At 41.4% G+C, this 21076-nt stretch overlaps 1 protein-coding gene across 1 annotated transcript in view; it reads left to right on the forward strand.

Moving 5' to 3' along the window:
- The window catches only part of LOC310939461 (protocadherin-15-like), a gene marked incomplete at its 3' end in the record, with an annotated part of 234158 nt that overhangs the window by 116904 nt on the left and 96178 nt on the right, over positions 1 to 21076 (forward strand). Inside the window, exons 20-23 of the mRNA XM_083904226.1 lie at positions 8934 to 9053; positions 9134 to 9319; positions 15888 to 16124; positions 17720 to 17836. Of these exons, the coding sequence (XP_083760352.1) occupies positions 8934 to 9053; positions 9134 to 9319; positions 15888 to 16124; positions 17720 to 17836 (660 nt within the window). The remainder of the gene's footprint in view (positions 1 to 8933; positions 9054 to 9133; positions 9320 to 15887; positions 16125 to 17719; positions 17837 to 21076) is intronic.

The raw sequence follows: 21076 nt of genomic DNA on the forward strand, positions 1-21076 counted from the left end.
GCCGGGTAGACCTCCGGGGAAGTCCCGGTGCGGAGCCTGGAGGTCCAAAAAATTAAAACCCCGGAAAAAGGTTAATAATAACCCCAGTACTGTAAAGTAAAGCAGCACAAACGAAGCACAAACAAATGAGACCATTTTCAGCTGAATTGGACGATATGGGGGGCTGCGTGACAATATAGATATATTAATATTATTATAAGCACAAACAAATGAGACCATTTTCAGCTCATTTGGACAAATCTGGCTGGTTCTGCTTCATCCTCCTCTTCCTCACCTACCGAGTGGTGAAGGGGCTCGCTCAGTATGGCGCGGGCACGCGCGCGCGCGCCCCATTTTGCAATAATGTTTAATATCTCAAAAACTAAAGCAGCACAAACGAAAATTTTTGCAGCACAAACCAGCACAAATGAAGCACAAACAACTGAGACAATTTTCAGCTCATTTGGACGATATGGGGGGCTGGATATAAACATGTTAATATCTCAAAAACTAAAAAAGCACAAACGAAATTTTTTGCAGCACAAACCTGCACAAACGAAGCACAAACGATAACAAGTATTTTGAAATGGTTTTATTGGGGGTGGGGGGCCAACTTCACGCAGCTCCACCCACGTCGTAAACTTAACCTACCTACGCAACCTCGTTCGCACTGCACGCACACACACACACGCTTGGATGCGCACAGCCACTCGAGAGAACGAGCCGGTGACGCGCGCATCATCATGTGAGAGCGCAGGGAGTCTGGACAGCAGGATCACCTTTTCGTGCACAGCTTCTTTAACCTCCGTGGTTGGGAACTTTATGTGTTTGTGACACTTCGACTTTTTTTACTTTTAATTTTTTTGTCGAGGTGCGCACGTGTGGATTGTCGGTCGATTTGTCGAAAAAAAGTCCCATCCCTAGTGCTTAACGCTACAAACATAAACATGCCACATTTATACATGTTCACACAGAGTGATATGCTCACAGGATGATGTTTAAACAAATACTGCGTCTCATTATGAACATTCTTTTTCTTTTTTTTCTTTCTTGTCTTATACTTTATTAATCCCTTCGGGAAATTCCTTCTCTGCATTTAACCCATCCTCTACAAGGAACCTTCCTAGAATTAGGAGCACTGAGCAGTGCAGGGGTCTGGCGGCCATGGTGCAATGGGAGTTGGGTACCTTGCTGAAGGGTACCCCAACTCTTTGATCTGGTGGGGACTCAGAACGACAACAAGCCAAATTATCTCATATATCTCTTGTCGTGTCTGAAGTTTTTCTATTTAAGTCCATTGAACTTCATAAAAAAAAATAAAAAAATATTGCATTAATGAGATCAGGTTTCCATAAATTTGGCTTTGTTTTTCTGACCAGAACAAAATAAATAGTCCAGACTAGGTTGTAGCTCATTTATCTCACTAGAAAGTGAAGCATTGCTTATTTGTTTTATTTTAACTACTTTTCATTCACAAGTTATTGATCTTGAAAGGTCTTTCGTCAAAGTCTTTTCAAACCCAAAACAAAGTAAAACCGCATTAAACAGTTTTGTTATGTGCAGATTGTACAAAAGCAATGTTTACCATGACTTGCAAGAAATCATTTTAATAATAGTTTGTATGTTTTTTTCTTCTGAGAGACAGGGCTGTGAGGCCAATGATTCATTTCAGGACAGACATGTTTCTCACAAGTACTGTATTAATATCATGAACTCTTCTTTGCACCATTTTGGCTGCATTTTACCTGCAGTCTTGTCTCCACTTTCCTGTACTAACTGCCTCACGTATTCCCCAAACACAGGTCATGGGTAAATGTGACACTTTGATCACTGTGATAGGCCCTGATTTTTAAAAAGGATGCTCCCTCAGTTGCTTGGATTTCTTCCAGAACTTAATTCATAGCCTTTGTACACCAGTGCCTGGCGGTCTTTGATCTGTGTAGCACTTTACTTGCTTCTAAATGTTAACCATGCTTCCCTGGTTGAACACTTGGTCTACTCCTGAGATAAATATATACTTACTGTTATAATTATATACTGCGTTTTGGAAAAGTTTCGCTTTTTTACATGACTCAAAAGTTCAATTCATTTTATTTCTTGGACTATTGGGCCCAATTCCAAACTAATAAATCCACTCTTAAAATAGACATTTCATGCTGTGCTTTCCAATTTTAACTGTCAACATGACCTCTGGGAATCCTCCAAATTCAATATCCAAAAAAACCCCAACCCTAATCTTTGGAGAGGGCAGTTGAAAGTATTCCAAACCCACACTTCCTTCCTGTCAAGGACCCTTGGATATTTTCCAAATCAAAACGGACAGCGTGGTCTCTCAGCCGTCTGCAAGACTTGGTGTCTTGGCCTCATTCCAAACCAGGGTCTGTACCTGTGGGTATTAAACTGATTGCTGGAAAAAATGACAGGACCTAACCTTGGTGTGCTTGGGCTAGTAAGGTGAGGAGGAATAGTGGGAGGTGAGGAAGCGAGACATGTGTTTGTGTAGTGGAGGGAAACCATGAGAGACACACACAGAGGACAGAGAGAAGAAGAGGATGACGGGGCTAAGGGAAGTGAGGCGGCATTCTTCATCTGACTTTCATGAGCTTCAGACACGGTCCTCTCTAATGAAGAGGAGAGACGAGCAGGATCTTCAGAGGGGGGGTCACGTTAATGTCGAAGCATTATAGTTCATTTAAGAAATAATACAATGATTGCTGGTTGAATATTAAATCCTAGGCTTAATTTGCATTACATTATACAGTGGCAGCTGAGATGCAGAGTTGATGGCTGATATTATATTATATATTAGAGGACTGAAATGTGTACATGACCCCCCCAAACTAATTGAGGTTGAGTTATTTTTACATAATTTTATTAAGCAGTACAGTGAGTAATAACGTTGCAGTTTTACTGCATAGGACATTATGGCGTCGTAACTTATGACCATCGAGTCATATAATATTCAAATTATAGTCATATTATCATGTGTCATAATGTCAAAGTGCACGTTATGACATCATACACGATTCAGTTATGAGTAGTGTGTTACGTCACGGTGTAGTGAGGTATGATGTCATAGTACGTACAGCGATTAATGATGTTACAGTATTGGAAGGTATTGTGTACTCAATATGACATTGTGGTACAGTGACTTACATCACAGAATGCAACATAGTGTCAATGATAATGGGTTATGATGTCATATACATATACAAGTTATGACGTTCTAAACACAATTATGACATGGTGAGTCATTATGTCATAGTAGAATAAGTTAGGGACAGGGATGCCAGGGTTACGGCCCGACCGTTCATCTCATCCGGCCCGCTAGGTGATAAGGGGAAAATATTTTTTTTTTTTATTTTCCATTTTTCATCTAATTTTAAAATATTATTTTAAAATTAGATGAAATAGAAAATTTAAAAAAACAATATTATTATACATCACTGAAATTGCCTATACTACTATCTGTGCGTGTGCCGTTCTCTTCATCACGCAGCAGTCCAGCCCCCCGAAACCCGCCGGTGATCGCAGACTTTTCCACACTGCCCCACGCTGTCAGGATCCACCGGCAGCCCCGAGCAAAAGTGGCTCCTCGCAAGGCCAGCCCCGGCGAATGACTTCTCGCGGCTGGTCATCCAAGCCAAGGGTTCAAAGCATGTGAAAAAAAGTAGCGGTTTATAGCCCGGAAATTACAGTATATATAGTGTCACATTATGTCATTATAGTATAGTAAGTGATAACATCATGATTTACTTATGTTAAGTTCATTATGACATCATACTGTACATATAACAGCGTATGTGGACTGTTAGTGACAGGTCAATTGGGTTAAAAAATATGCTTATTCAGTGTCTTGCCTTGGCGAGATAAGAAGAATATTACAAATAACTTTGTTTGGTTCTGTCAAAGAGTAATGAAATTAGCTTATCAGTGACTCAAACGATTACTAATTAGCACGTTTGCATCTTGTGTAACAGTGAAAACAGCCCGTTTGACAGAAGAGAACAGACTGTTTCTTGGCCCTGACCAATAATTTCCCCGAGTCGGGTGCCTCATTGCTGATATAACTTGTTAATTATTGAGCTTAATGAGACGTGGCGTGTCTGTCTTCAGAGTTATGAGTTTTTCTGACTTGTAAATAGCATACATTTCAATATCCAAGTCATAATTATGAAAGGGGAAAATCAGATTTTCTGCAGAGCCCCCAGTTTATCAGATGTGGCACTTCATAACATGGAACTGCCTGAAAGCAAAACGAGGCTTGTTGAGTGTAAGTGAAGTGGAATGAACAGCTGCAGTGTTCTTAATGTACAGTGTTTTCACCTTAACATGCAGCCATGGTGTTAAGAATAAAAATGCACATGAAGACACGTTCTATGCACACTTGTGCTTTGACATTTTCTCCATCTTCACATCTCTTTAAGTTCCACGCTGCCTCTCCCCGATCTCCAAACAACCCCAAGATAATAATAAAAGCCCAAAAGTTGGAAGCTTCATTAAATTTGTAACACCAAGCTCGTGATGAATCGCTGCATGCAATTCACATCGTGGAGATTTAATTCTTCTCTCACACAGTCCACATAGCACTGGAAAGACGGCCCCATTCCCGTTAATCCTAATAGTCACATGATGAAATATTAATGATGCAAAATTCGGGAAATGGCGGGGGATCAAGTGGGATTCCGAAAAAAAAGATTCCTGCTAGATTTACTCTCAGAACCTGAGCCTTAGAGACTCGTGCCACCGAGCAAAGTCTTAAGATCAGTCATTCGCAGACACTGGGGTCAGCAACCACAGACTGGTCAGATAAATGTCAGAGGCTTTTTTTTTTTCTCCAGCCCTTTTACTCAAGATTTACTGTGTATGTGCATTGCACTTCTCTGCCACCAGAGAGAGCTCATTCATTTTCCATCATAGTCACGGTTTCAGGTATAACGACGCAGTGGGTGAGCAGCAAGACACGAGAAAATTATGCTTGGCTAATTAAAATACTTTTTGAAGCTGGTGATTTTTTTTGCATCATTATTATTTTGCCCCTATTTTGTAGAAACAGAAACTATGTGACATTATGCTTATGTTTGCTTTAACACCGAGCGTATCCCAGACAACACGTCGTGCAAGCTCTTTTTGCATAACCGTAGCTACGTGATGGCTTGTGCTATCGGAAAAGTTTCTGAAAGCCGAGAAGTTGCACATATTACGTTAATTTCCCTTGTGCTGTTGCAGGAAGCCGGCGAATCAGCCTTTTTGTCAGCAGAGAGGAGAAAGTTGGAAAAATGCCTGTACATAGTTTCCAATTTTCGGCCTGTTTTTGGACATTGAGACAGACTCAAACAAATGTTATTTTAAATATGTGTTATACTGTTCAAATTCCAAATTTATCACACAGAATCTGGTGTTTGTGTTCAGACTACAGTGTTTTTTTTTCTCAATAAAACGTTTTTTGTTTTTCTACATTTCAAATTGTAATACACTGTTTTAACATGCAGTAAATTGTAAATACCTGCCAGATATTGAAAGTTATTTTGAAAAACACTTAAATGTTAAAGGGCTTAATTGGGAATCGATAGTCTATTGACTCGAAGTTGTACAAAAAAACAGTCAACATAATTTTTTCATGTTGTGACATGTCACATTATTTTGCCGTCTTAAAAAATGGTTCTTCATATAAAATGTTTGGACAAAAACTGCCAGTGATGGCTGTCACATATAACTCTTAACACTAAAGGACTTCACTGTCTGTATCTTACAAAATTATACAGTATACACATACAGTAGAGAGGGAAGAGAAATAGCATCAGGTATTTCTCACTGTCTTGCTTTCACTCTCTCATTTTTTTTCTCTCCTCCACTCGAAAAGCCTTGTAAATATTTACAAGGCTGATTAAGGGATTAAAGTTTCACCACTTCTGTACTCTCACACACGTGCAGACACTTCAAATGGAATCTTTATTGGCCAAGTATGAGTGCACATACAAAGAATTTGACTCCCGTTTTTCTATTTGTCTGGGTACTTTCATTCAAGGGTTCAAGGTTGTTTATTTGTCACACGTGACATAGAAAGACACAGTGAAATGCAATGTTCCGTTGCTGAACATTCACTTTAATTTAACTTAAGTATGGCAAAAGTATAAAATATAAATATATGACGGTGTAAATAAAGTGACAGAAAAAGTGACAGTGGTGCTAAAGTGCAGTATAGCAGTAGTGCAAATTGTCCATAGTTACATCTATCCGTTGAGAGGCATGTCCTGGTTGAGGAGCCTTATGCTGTGGGGATAAAAGCTCCTCCTCAGTCTTGCTGTGCGTGTTGTCAAGCTTGCAGAACCATTTGCCTGAGTTCAGCAGCTTGAACAGTTTGTTGCTGGGGTGGGAAGTGTCCTTAAAAATCTTGGTGGCTCTGCTCCAGCAGTGTCTGGTGTAAGTGTCCTGCAGAGAGGGCAATCTGAGCCGATGCAGCGCTCGGCTGCTTTCACCACTCTCTGCCATGGCCTTACGGTCCTGGGCTGTGCAGTTGCCGAACCAGGAACAGATGCTCGTTGTTAAGACAGTCTTGACAGCAGCTGTAGAGAAGGTTTTCAGGATCTTAGTGGAGACCCTGGTCATTCCTCAGCTGTCTCAGGTGGTACAGCCTTTTTGACCTGGGTGTGAGTGTGGATGGACCAGGTGAGCTCATCAGAGAGTCGAACTCCGCTGTACTTGATATTATTTACCAGATCCACGGGAGCACCATCGATGAAGAGAGGAGAGTGGCAGTGCTGCTGATTCCTGTAATCCACAACCATATCCTTGGTTTTGCTGACGTTCAGCTGGAGGCAGTTATCCTGGCACCATCACTCCAGGATCTCCACCTCCTTCCTGTAGGCTGTCTTGTCATTGTTGGAGATGAGAGCCAGCCACTACTGTGTTGTCAGCAAACTTGAGGATGGAGTTGGAGGTTTGAGTGGGTACAGCAGGGTTGAGGGTGTACAGCAAGAGGCTCAATACACAGCCTTGTGGTAATCCAGTGCTGAGGGTGATGGTGTCAGAGATGCAGCTGCCCACCCTGGCAACTTGTGGTCTGTCTGTCAGGAAGTCCAGCACCCATCTGCACAGCCAGGTGTTCAGTCCTTGGTCCCTTATTGTGTTGATCAGTCTGAGCGGAATCACGGTGTTGAAAGCCGAACTATAGTCAAAGAACAGCAGTCTCACATAATTCCCACTCCTTCTGTCAAAATGAGTGAGGGTGGTGTGCAGAATGTGGGTGATGGCGTCCTCAGTGGATCTGTTTAACTGCAGAGTGCCATGGGTCTATAGTCATTCAGGTGGGAGGGCTTGTTGTGCTTTGGCACTGGCACAATGGTGGATTTTTTGAGACATGCAGGGACCATGGAATGAGACTCATTAAAGATGTCAGTGACGACACCAGTCAGCTGATCTGCACAGCTTTTCAAGACACGCCCCGAAATCCCGCCGGGGCCCGGGACAGCTTATTTCCTGATGTTCACTCGTTTCAGAGACCTGCGTACTTCCTGTGCCATCACGGTAGGGCTGGACGATTATGGCAAAAATAATAATCACGATTATTTTGATTGATATTTAAATCACGATTAATATACACAATTATTCCTTGATTTCAAGTCAGGTCAAACCAACCAATAGAAACTCTTCTCCCATCCACCAGCGTAGGCCCCGCCCATCAAGTGCTGTTGAATTCGCAACCGAAACTTTTGAAGTTGCAAACAAAGAGGACTGATTTGCAAACAAAACTTTGTAACTCACAAGCAAAGAGGACTGATTTGCAAGCAAAGTTTTTTAACTTGAAAGCAAAGAGGACTGATTTATAAGAAAAATGGTTATATATTTTTACTTACAAACATTAGTTTTGATTGAATTTGAAGAAATATGTTCTCTCATATTTTTTTTTCAATTGCAACTTGTTCTGTTTCGATCTCGTATGTATTTATTTGATTGCAACTTACTGTTTTTTGCTCTCAAATATCTTTTTTGGTTTCAAATCTATTCTATTTGATTGAATAATAAAGGAACAAAGTTCTCTCCATAAGACACAACAGCGCGAGAAACTTTGCAAACAAGTTCCTATTGCTCGACGTCAGTCACATTGAAGCTGTTTCCAGTTAGCTGATATTGTCCTACCTTTCTTCTCAACCAAAAGCTGCCTTTCTGCCATGTTTTCAAACGTTCACTCCTTTTTTGATCCACACACATCGCACGCTTGCTGCAGCTGCACGTAACACAGGCATAGGAATTTACATACACGTCGCGTGACGCATTAATCGTTTTTCTTCGATTATAATGTTTTTTATGATCGTGAGAAGCCAAAATCGAAATCATGATTAAAATATGATTAATCATCCAGCCCTACGTCACAGACACAGTCGCCGCTTACGATGACGCCATCTGCGTGTTGTAGTCCATTCTGGCCTCGAACTGGGCATAGAAAGTCTTCAAGTCGTCGGTGAACGCAGAGTCTGCATTAAGAGTGCCGGTGTTCTTACCTCTGTAGTCCGTGATGGTGCGCAGTCCCTGCCATAGGCGACGGGAGTCTCCGAGGTGGAAGTGGTACTCTACCCGCTTCCGGTAACGGCGTTTAGCCTCCTTCACAGCTCGAAGAACTCCATAGGATTTCATCTTATACAAGCTCATGTCACCGCTCTGGATGCTCTCTCTCAACGCCACTGTTTGGGCGTTTATTGCTTCCCGGACAGACCGGTCGACCCATGGCATTACATGTAACAATAGAAACGAGGACAACAGAAACTGGACAGTAAGATAAACATTGAGTCACCTAGTTGAAGTTAATGGTTGAATAATAATGGTTCAGGTACTATAGGTGGGTCACAAACTAATTTACCTCTTTTTTGAGAGGAACTCCAATTTTAACTAAAAGGAATTGTACAGTATATGCATACATATTAATTATAATTTTCCCCTTTGTATTTTGTGTTTAGGCTACAGACCCAGATCTAGGGGAAAGTGGGCATGTCCATTATCGGCTCATCAACCACCAGAAGCTGTTTTCCATCAACTCCACTGGAGCAATCAGAACGACTGTCCCACTGGACAGAGAGGTTGGTTTCCCAGTCAGAGATGAAGATAGCTGTTTTTTACACATTTATGCTCGATTAAACATGAATGTCTCGCCTTGAAGGTGAAAGGTCACTACTTCCTGGTCGTTGAAGCGTGGGACGGTGCCGTTGACCCGCGGCGGTCCAGGTTAACTCTGTCCGTGTCCGTTCTGGATGTGGACGACAACAGCCCGACATTCACCCAACAAAGCTACAACGTCAACCTACCAGAGAACAGCCCCAAAGATTCAGTCATTTTACTGTTACAGGTGAGTAGATCTTCTTCCTCTTCTTCTAATGATTTCTGTCAGGCTGTACACCAAGATTTGTAATGCTGCCCTCTCAGGGATATATTATGAAATATGTACAATGGCGACCTTTAGCAATGTGCATTATATATATGTACTGATATTGCAATGCCAATTCAACACAAGTGTCTGAAACATGGAAGGAGCTGCACTTATAACGGTCATTACTGTGCGTTCATACACATGCAGTAACTTTCACACTGTAAGTCTGTCTTGTTTTTAGAAAGATTGCACCTATTCGGTGGATTTTTGTTTAGCCTGCTGTTAATGCATGTTTAGTTTTAGCTTTTAGCACGTTGGGTCAACGGTCCAAAGCAATGGACAGTGCACAAGAAAGGTGAAGAGAGTGTCGGCTGGGTGGAGACGAATGTCAGGTGCTGATGTGTGACAGAAGCATAGCAGCAAAAGTGAAAGGGAAGACGATAGTGAGACATGCTATGATGTATGGCTTGGAGACAGTGGCACTGTCTAAAAGACAGGAGGTGGAGCTGGAGGTGGCAGAGGTGAAGCTGAGATTTGTGTTGATAATGACCAGGATGGGCAGGATTAGAAATGAGGGACCACTCAGGTTGAACGGTTTAGAGATAAAGTATGAGAGTCAAGGTTAAGATGCTCCTCTGCAGAGGAGGGATCGTAATTATAATGGACACAGCACGTTGAAGATGGAGCGACCCGACAGGAGGAAAAGCAGGAGACCACAGAGAAGGTTCATGGATGTTATGAAGGAGGACATGAGGACAGTTGGTGTGAGTCAAGAGGACACAAGGGGTAGGACAAGTTAGACAATTTGCTGTGTTGACCCCTAGAGGGAGAAGCCAAAAGGAGAAGAAGACGTGTTTCAGCAGCAGGCAGAGATTGGATGTGAAAGTGTGTCTCTTGCGAGCAGCAGTGGAGAATTCTTACATGATGAGAGCAGATGTCAAAGCAACAGGCTGTAAAAACATTTTGGAGTACATTAATTATCCACCAATAACTTGAAAAAAGCAAGCTAATCTGAGTTGAAACGTACGGAGCCCCCGAAGTGACATGAGAAAAAAAAAAAAGACATTTTAAAAAAAAAATTGAAATCTCGAGTTTCAAAGTAGAGATCTCGAGTTTCCCAAAAAAAAAAAAAAAATTAAATTAAAAATCGTTTTTTTTCAGTCGAGATCTCGAGTTTCCCAGAAAAATGAGAAAAAAAATTATATATATATATTTTTTTTTTATATTTTTTTGGTTTGCTGAGATGTCTTTGCTCCAAAAAAGATTCAAAAACACATACACCTCTGCCACTTTATTTGAAATTCCTTAATATAAGGAAATTAAATAGAGAGGAAGAACAGAAAGAAGAGCAAACTCCAGCTGTGAGGCTGCAGGAAGCATTGATGGAGAAAGAGAGAGAGGGAGCAGGACTGTAGCTGAACCAGCTCTGTGTTTGTGTACAGTACATTGTTAAATCAAACACAGAGCTTTCTCCCTCTCTCTTTATGACACTGTTGTAATATTTCCAACATATATAATGGTTGAGTAGAGGAGAAAGTCTGCATTTGCTTTAAATGGACTTTAACAACTTCAGCAACCTCTTTAGTGTTGATATAATCACAACATATCACAGCCTGGATTATGAAATGGTTATAAGTTGTGGCGACGTGTAAGATAGCAATTATTTTTCATTTTATAGGACACTTATTATTGCTCATTTTCATCTGTATATTTTATTCGCTAACACCACAAAACTAGATTTGCCTGATTTACATTTTAAAAAGGCCCTCAGTTCACCCTCTTTCTGAACTAAATTGCCTTAAAAAAGTTTTTGCTAATTGGCTGATTCCAATGTCTCATCCTCTCACTGAAAAGTCCTCTAAAGTAGCTGTCAGACGCTGTACAAGTCCGAGGCAGAGGAAGGGGGTGAGTGGGTCTTTGTGCTTTGTGGGTGTGATGTGTATGGAACAGCCTGAATCCAAGGACCATATTAAGGAGTCTGTAACCTATTTACAGCATTGTCCCGAGTGTGCAGAGCGCTCTGCAGCCTCAGGTTTTGACTCACAGACATGTGTTTACCTCATTAGTCCAGATTTTGGCCATGTGTATTATGCTATTGTAACACAGTGCATACAGTATGTGTTTCAAATAATATAGGAAAAGCATAATAAATCCCTTTTAGGGATTATTTTATAAAAAAAAAAAGGAAAAATAAAGAAAGAAAAGAAAAAAATCCTCCATAATGGAATTCAGTTGCTATGCAACACACTCAGCCTGCTGCTGCTCTGGAGAGCCTTATCACATAAGTCATCCCAGTCTCATAACCTGTGTTATCAATCAATAAGTCAATCAATCAAGTTTATTTGTCAGATGTAATCTCACGATGGCTTGTGTTTGGGACGGCCGCTGGGACAACATATAATGACTTGGTGCTGTCCATGGTGCTGAACTGGACAATGACCAGGAGGAAATTCTCTCTCTCTCTTTCTCCCCCTCTCTCACTCCCTCTCTCTGTCTCTCTGTCTCTGAAAGGCCCAGGGTGTAACATTTAGGAGGGTTTGTGTGCATAAATTGAATATACCATCCACCAGTATGTTTTTATTCAAACGACTAATCACTTTCAAACAAAAATTTTTTTTTTTTTAGAGGCTTAGAACCGAGGGGCGCAAACTCAGTCTGCTGTGGCTCAAAAGTAAATAGTAGGTGCCTCAATGTTTAACATATCAGCTGTTTAAGTGCACAAACCTCTGTTTTATACTTTAAAGATGAGTTTATTATTATTAGTTTTATTATGATAATACTAATACATAGGGCCTGATTTACTAAATCTTTGCGCGTGCAGATTAGCGTTGATGCTGATCTACTAACAGGGCGCAACGAGGAGCACATCCCTCGGGACGGGCAAAATAGCACTCGCAACCCATTTAGCGTTCTTGCCTTAATGCATATGCAATATGGAGCGTTTACACCCTATTTTGCGTGTGATGGGAGGAGAAAATGTAAATATGTTATTTTAGCACGCGCAAAGTGATTTATCAAACCTGAAACTGATTGTGGTGCTTATTTTAGCGTCTATATTTATCACGTTTGAAAGGCAGGTCTTAACTGGCAACTGGCTTAAATATAGATATCCATAGGAGAAATGCGTGTTTGTACTGGTATGGGCTTACCTTGGTCTGCAGTTTGTGGTTCAAGGAGGGGTCGTACCTATGTTCCCCGGTTAAGACCGGAGGAACGGGGAACCCCGCTTTACCTTAACGGGTCCAGCTCTAACCTGATCTACTCTCGGTGCACGGCGAAGCGCAGGTGGCACAGTGCGCACATGTCACCAAAACCTCACAGGCAGGTTACCCTAACCCTAACCCTTCCAGTTCCAGACACATTTAAATGCAATAAATATTCACAACAATCACTATTTAATGTAACTATCTGAATCAGCTATAGATATATCATCTATATCATTGGTTCTCAAAGTGCGGCCCGCGGGCCAATGGCGGCCCGCAGAAACATTTCTGGCGGCCCGCAATGAATTACAGTTGATAGTTTTAATCTAGGAGCTACTAAGCGTGTTGAATGTTTATTGGACATTACTGGATACAGACCAATAAGTGTAAACTGTAGAACTGCAATCTGGTCATTAAAATTATTACACTTTTCCTTTGGTGGCCCTCAGTCCAATGTTGGGTTCCTGAATTGGCCCTCAGGTATCAAAACTTTGAGAACCCCTGATCTATATCGATTGTCCCGTCGCCTCTGACGTCAGATCAAAGGCCGTTGGCACGCGTAATGGAAACTCAGCCTGACTGAATGAACACAGATGAAACCAGGGACGTACTGGGACTAAGCTGTTGTGATGATCTGCTTTATTTATTTATTTACATATTGACAAAAAAGTCACACATCCATTGAAATTAGACTTATGTGTTATCTTCAGAGAAACAGCAGAACTCGCTCCCTGGCAGCTGTCAGTGAGCTGCAGGCGAGTCAGGAGGAGAGCGCAGCACCTTCTTCTTTTTTTTTTTACGGCAACATCCGTAGTCCATAGTTTTCTTTGTTTGATACGTCAGGTAATGATGGAGCTGTCCAAAATACCGACGCAGGATTATAATAATAATAATAATATAAAAAGTTCCTATGGACCCGGGGAACAAGGACGTCATATTATGCCTCGATCTCAGTTATCAGCTCATCGCTGAACGTCACTTTCTGTTCAGTGGCTTCAAATTTCATTCTGCGCTTCCGTTGAGTCTACTCTTTCTCCATGTGGACAACTCTTGACTCGTGCAAAATCCTCATTTAAATAGGGCGGTCTTAACCACTTCTGCGCCTGTAGTCAATTGCGGCCGCAATCTTAGTAGTTCACCCGCAAAACGTAATCCAGTAGCGGCCACAGTCTTTCTGCTCGCGCAAGCAATTTAGCGCTCTCTATTTGGAATCTTAGTAAATCAGGCCCTTAGTGTATATACCATACCATATTTTATTTATTCATTTATTTTAATATAGGTACAGCAGGCTGAATAAAACCCTTTTGTGGGCAACCGTTAGCCCCATGGGCCCCACTGTCCTCCCTCAAACTTAGCCTTTTAGACATAATTAAGTTAAGGGTCTTGTTTTACAGAGGCATACATAAGTGGAAGCATACTATGAAAACAACCTTTCTGGTTTGTGACACTTGGGAAAGGGAGACGTGTGGAGTCGCTAACACTCTACAGTCTAACTGTTGGATGTGGCCAGTTCTTACACACTTTAAGAACATTCATCTGTAAAAAAAAAAAAAAAGCAAACAAAACAAAGATGAAACGGAGTATATACACACAGTACGTGCAGCCATCAGGAAACATGGATCTGCTGCATTGCTGCTGCCAACATATTCCTTTTACTTTCTTTAATAATTACTGACACCACAAAGTGAGTGTCAAGCAACCCTTATGATGTTTAAACAGTTGTGTGTTATGGTTATGATTTATTTATTTAGTGAAAGAAGAAACAGAGAACATATCAAGTGAATATATTATGTTGCTGGTCCCTGGCAAGATGATGCAGGACATGAATCATGGAGGTGCATGTTACATCAATTATTACACGGCTTCTTTCACAAAAGTGAAATGAAATGAAATGATTGCATTGTTTTTCCCTGTATGAAATAGTTAATCAGTTTCTGTGTGTCTGAAAGAGCATCCATAGCAACTATTCCCCTGTTCTCCAGCTCTCTAAACTGTGTTGTTCTTTTTCTGTGACAGAAACAGCAGAAATGTCAGTTATTTAAGTAATTTGGGGGTTGTATTACCTTATCTTATAACTTATAACATCATACATAGTAGTGGCTACTACAGATCAGAACAGTGTCTATGGCAAGCATCAAGCATTCTGCAGAATGCCATCATTAACCGGTTTGAATACTAGATACTCAACTAAACAGTGTCAACATCATCTCACTTAAGCCTGATTGATACGCCATTACTCTCCACTTTGAAATATATCAAGGCTCAAACATAGAAAGATGGCATTGCTCAACAATTTCCTTTTCTGACCAGCTCCTGTACACTTTTCTTATGTATCTGATATGTCATATTTTGAGAGTGCTAATCACTGTCAACATCAAGATGTCTCATCCTAAACTGGAACACCATCAAATCATCTTCTCCTGGTTGCATTCTTGATTGGTTCTGTGCCATACTGACCACGTCTAGTCTCCTGTTGTCCTTTCATCCATCCATTATCTTCCTCCCTTATGAGGGTTGTGGAGCTGCTGGTGCCAATCCCAGCCGACAGGTCAGAAGGCAGGGTAAATTCTGGTCTGTTGTCCATTCAGTCATAGAAAATTCCAAATCTCTTCTTCCACAATCGCATCAAACCCATTCATTATCAACACAAAGAAAAGGCAGCACATACATACAGATGAACAAGCAGACAGAAGGATAAATTGATCAGGAATGGCCGACTGGAGGATAGTGTGTGGTTGGTTACCATGGAGACGACTGAGACCCTCCACCGCTGCTTTAAAACAAAAGCGCTGTGCAACTCGTTAAGTTTTGTCGAGTGACAATTAAAGTGTCAAGCCATGAAGAATAAACCACACTTTAATGTCACTTTGAGCCTCTTTGGATTAAACTGCAGTTCCTGCCTGAGACCTAGAGTTTAATAAAAGTACATTAAATCTTACATCCGGTGCCCATTTACAGCCAATGAGACTCGTAATACTCGTACTTAGATTTATGGACTTAGAAATATAAACCTAAATTCGCATACAACCAGCATTGGCAACATCATAAAGAGTCAGTTATAATGTGACACAGTGGTATTTGTGGTAGAATGTAAATTAGAAAAAAGTGACTTTTATCTCAAGTTTTACAGGGAAGTTGTTAGTTAATGGAAAAGTCTGTTATTGACCACCGGCTGGATAATAGTTATACAACCACAGTGTGTGAAACAGACATGGCACGATGTACATATAACATTGTCCTTCTGGCACATGTGAAAAATTGAACAGGCTCTTGATCTCCCAAGATAATGGTAATTATTTATTCCCATTCCTCTGACATGCTCCTCTCTTTTTCTTTACTTTTAGGCGATAGATGATGACCTCAGCTCCAACCTCACGTATCAAATCAGAAGTGAAGAATTGGACCCAGAGATCGCTCAGCTTTTCCACCTCGACCCAGTAACGGGAGAGCTTTCGGTGCTTAAGGTCCTGGACTACGAGGCGTTGACTAACACCGAAGCCACGTACATGTTCACAGTGGAGGCCTATGATAGTGAGGGGACCATGCCTCCTGGATTAGCATCCGTCACTGTCAGAATAATGGTGAGTGTGTGTGATCTGTAGTTGCCGAAGCCTTTTTAGTTCAAGGTAGCCTGGATGAACCCAGAATTCTGAATTAGCTTTTACTCTGCAGACAGGCAAGGACGCCATTTTGGCCAACTAAATCTTTGACCAACGAGTATTAATCACATACCCCTGGTGCGCTAGAGGCGGGCTTAACACGTTAACGACAGAGCAGCCAAATTTAGCAGCTCTTGTATACATCCAGCATTGAAGCCACCAAATAGCAGATATCTTTGGATTTGGTCGTTGCTTCCATTTTAAGCAACTTGCTCTACAGAACTCCCCCAGGAAGAAAGTTGTAGATATAGCTATAGCTGCTAGAAAGTGCAACAAGCTTGTTTGTTGACATGCTTTCTGTCAGTCTGGCTACGTCATCCGGATCATAGGTCTGATCGATTGTACGTCTATCCAATTGCATATAGAGCGAAAGGTGACTTCAGGCTTCCCAGGCTCTTATTCAATCTCAAAGATTCAGATGCTGTCTAGCATTAGCCAGACTAAATTCAAAGGAGAGCGCAGTAAATCCGCAACATGGAGACCAAGTAGCTTTTCCAACAACAAAAAAAGAAAGTTTTGGGCAACAGAACAAACACCTCCAACCATATGTGCTGGGCCACATGAGATCTAAACACCACAATACTGCGAAACACAGGGAGAAAGACATGGAGCTGATTTAATTGGTTGGGTTTAATTAGCATTGTGGGAACTCATTAGCCTGGGTGAACCCAGCCGAATCTGCCAACAATTTGGTTTTGCTCTGCAGACTCGTCTGGCAAGGACGTCGTTTTGACCAACTATGGAATATCCGAAAATATAGAACCAATCACAAATGGGATTTTTTTTTTACCCTGGCATGCTAGAGTGGGGCTTAACATGATGATGACAGAGAAGCAACGTCTAGTTGCCACCGAAGAGCAGCTGTCATTTGATTCGGCTGTTGCTTCCATTTTAAGTAACTTGCTTCACAGAGCTCCCCACGGGCAAAAGTCGTTTGATACCATTACTCGATAATCATCGCTCCTAAGAAACAACAACAAGCACGGTCACCCAGGTCATTGGTTTGATTGGTTGTAGGCACTGTATATCCAGTTAGATACGGAGGCATTTGGGAGGTGTATACAACCTTTCAAGACTCATACTCAATCTCAGATAGATTGAGATGCAGTCCAAATTGAATGAAGTGTGTGGTAAATCAGTAGTTTACCAAGTAGTTTTTTCAATAAAAAAAACAAGATGATTTTGAAATGTAACAAACACCCACAACCATTTTTGCTGGGCAACACAAGATCCAAACACCAGAACTGAGCTGATAGACTCATCTGACATTGGTTTGAATTTAAAAGTAACACACTGCAGTTTAAATGACCCGGAGATGAACCCCAATCAACAATGTTTCTGCCATCTACAGCTTTAATTCAGTTAATAAGAGGGTGAGTAAAAAAACAGCCTAGCCTACAAAGTGTGGTTGTACGTGATTACAGTTATAAATGTGTCACGTTTAATGTGTTTACTGGAAAACAAACAGAGCCTCATTAACTGTGTGTTTACATGCTTGTGTGTTTGTGTCTCTCCAGGACATGAACGACTTCTCTCCAGTATTCAGCCGTTCAGTGTACCGAGGAATGGTTGCCCCAAATGCCGTCAAGGGAACCCTCGTAACCACAGTGACGGCCAACGACTCTGACCCTGCGGTGAGCATTTTAAGCGGCTGCCGTAACATCACACACTCTTTCACAGGCAGTTCCCCCACAAAGTGGGTGAGGATGATGCAAAATAATGATACTTGTCCCCAGTGCATCATGTTTGCATTTTTTTTTTTTGAGATGGTTAGATTTTTGGTGCTTCCGCTCTGTCATGGGAGAAAACTACTGAACTGATTTCCATTCAACTTGATTGGAGGATGAGACAAGCCCATTAACTTTTGAAGTGGATTCAATTGAGTGTATGGATTCGGGATATTGTTCTTCACTTACTGTAAAGTTATGCAAGGGGTTTTTGTGTTTTTGCTTTTTTATACATTTCTCAAGAAATAAAACCAGATTATCACAGAAAAAAATCTGGCATTTGGTCCACACTTTGCAACCTTCCTCTATGCAGTTCTCCCAGTGTGCTTATGGGTTTTCTCCAGGTACTATGGTTTCCTCCCACAGTCCAAAAACATGCAGAGCTTAATTGAACACTAAAATGGCCCTAGGTGTGAATGTGAGAGTAAATGGTTGTTTGTCTCTGTATGTGGCCCTGTGATGGACTGGCAACCTGTCCATGGTGTGACTCCACTTTTCAAGCTCCAATCTCAGCTGGGATTGGTCCAGCTCCCCGCAACCCTAATGTGGAGGATAAAGACAGTGAATGAATGAATGAATTGAGTAAATAATTAAGTAATGAAATCAGACATATGTAGAGTGACAGTATCTACGAAGGGGGTTAAAGTATGTTTTTTATCTGGAAAGTGAGTCAGATTTTAGCCTTTCACAGGGAGCCACAGGCTAAATGGACTGAGCCTCCTAGGACACTGACCCGGCCAGAAAGTATTGCCCTAACTCATTTATTTACATACAAAGGATCTATCATTTTCAAATTATGAATACAAAATATCTGAAATGGCCAATTTTTTGGTTACATTAAAAGAGGTTTCTAATGGGGGGGGGTTCACAAAATTGCCATTGCTGTGGAATAACACACTGATTCTTGGCAAATGCTTGCATCACCTTCCTACTTGCAATGTCCTGTTTTTTGGTGTTGGCAGCAGTGGTTTGCGCTCTTCCCCTGCTGTGTTTGTCTGTTGGATTGTTTGCAGGATTACAGCAAAACTACTCAAGAGATTTTTACCAACGTTATATAGGATGTGGTGGCAGGGGCAAAGGTAGAACCCATCAAATGTTGTTTTGGTTCCAGGAGTTGACTTAGCTTTGAGGCTTGATTGCATTTAAAGTGACGACGTTAGGCCTTGGTCAACATACTGTATATGGGGTCGTACCTATGTTCCCCGGGTCCTATGTTCCCCGTTTTTCCCAAAAAAGGTCCACTTTGTATGTGACAGGGGAACATAGGACCCTTTTTTTGAAAAAGGGTAGGGTTAGGATAAGGTTTAGAGAAAGGGTCCTATGTTCCCCGGTCACATACAAAGCGGGGAACATAGGACCCGGGGAACATAGGACCCGGGGAACATAGATACGGTCCCCTGTATATACTCTCAGGGTGTCTGTTCATCCTTAAAAAGTCTTAAAAGGTCCTAAGTTCATGTAACTAAAATTAAGGCCTTAAAATGTCTTAAATTCATTAAAAATGCTATATGCTGGTCTTTGCAGGACAGGACTATTTCATTTTATATTTTTTTTTTTTTTTCTCGCAGTACTTCGAGAAGAAGATGCAGGGAGGTGCTCTAATAGATGGTTATCTGCATGCTTGCTAGCTAGTCTGCGACTATGGCTAAGTGCAAATTTATTGAGAGTTGGCTGGACGATATGCATTTTCAAAGTTTCACACATGCTATGCTTGGGTTGTAATACAGCCTCTATCTATATCGCCTATATTAATAGTGTTTTTGGTCTTAAATTTAATTCAAGGTGGCATTAAAAAGATCTTAAAAGTCTTTAATTTGACTCGCTGAAACCTGCAGATACCCTGATTCTAGTTTGGTATTTGGTCATTTGTAGTACAATTCCAGCGATACACTTTATTTCCTCTCAATTTGTTCTGCTTGCTGCTGGGATGGATTGAGCCAGTGGGTTCCTGGGCACAGAATGGGCCCCAGCCCAGACAGACATCACATAATAACCAGTGTTATTTTGCTGTGCGGCCCCGGGGGCTTGTGCCTCGTAGGCCTGTTCAGTAATCCATCCTCAGTCAAACTTTATACGCCTGAGAAGAATATTGAGCTACCATGATGACCAACATTAAAATACAGTGGTGTAAATAGTCTCATAAAGTTTATTCAGCCATTTCAGAGGAGGTGACTTTATTCCTTATGAATAACATATTTTATTTGTAACTCCTCTTTTGTTTAAAAGCCACACTGTACAGCAAGCTAAAAGGAGAACTGGCACTTAAAGCCTTTCTCACAATTCCCAGATAATGCAAGTTGCAGCTCCTTTCTCTCTCTAAAGCTATCCGTAACAAAGATGAAGATCTATGGCAACCCAGCAGCACCAGGAAGTTATTTATTTTATCTTGTGCTGCATAAGTTATAGTCATGTCAACACAAGATAAAAAAAAAAAAAAAAAAAAAAAAAAAAAGAGGTGGTCTTTAATCCTACTGTGAGAACTCAGGTGTTTCCTCTTCCTCACACATGCTTTAGATACTACATTGAGAGAATAGATAAGGTGACACTCGTGTTATTTTCTTCCTTTTTCCACTCACATGCCCTTGGTTACAGCAAGTCTTTTTTGATATTCCCCCAAAAACAAATTATAGTTTAAAGTGGAACTAGACCGGAAGTTCCTATTATCGCTGTTTTTTTTGGTGTGTATCTGCGTCATTACCTTGTTTATGAAGCCTGACGGTTCGAAACAAACAGTTCAGCCACTGCTGAGAACGTTGTGTTTTATTGTAATCGCGGGGCTCAACGAGATCACTGAAAATCCCGTAATAGTTACGTAAGCAACGGTTCTCCTGAACAACCGATCGTCCTCCTCCGGGTGGTAGTCCGGGCACATCCGGTTACATACATTGAACCGCAGAAGAAGAATAACGTCCGTTGTGGAGGTGTTTCACGAGCAACAGTGTCTTCAGACTCTGGGTCTGACTCCGGTTTAAAGTCATAAAAGGGACTGCGGCGGGGAGTCGTGACGAAGCTATTTTTAAACACTGTTTAAACAATGTTTTGATAATGAGGAGCAGTGCATCCGCCGTTCCAGAGGGGGGCGCTGCGCTTCTGAGAACGGATGTGCTGGATAGTACTGGCCAATCACAAGACTCTGTCTTCTGGGGG

The sequence above is a fragment of the Microchirus variegatus genome (assembly GCF_963457635.1).
Source record: "Microchirus variegatus genome assembly, chromosome: 17".
NCBI classification, from domain to species: Eukaryota; Metazoa; Chordata; class Actinopteri; order Pleuronectiformes; family Soleidae; genus Microchirus; species Microchirus variegatus.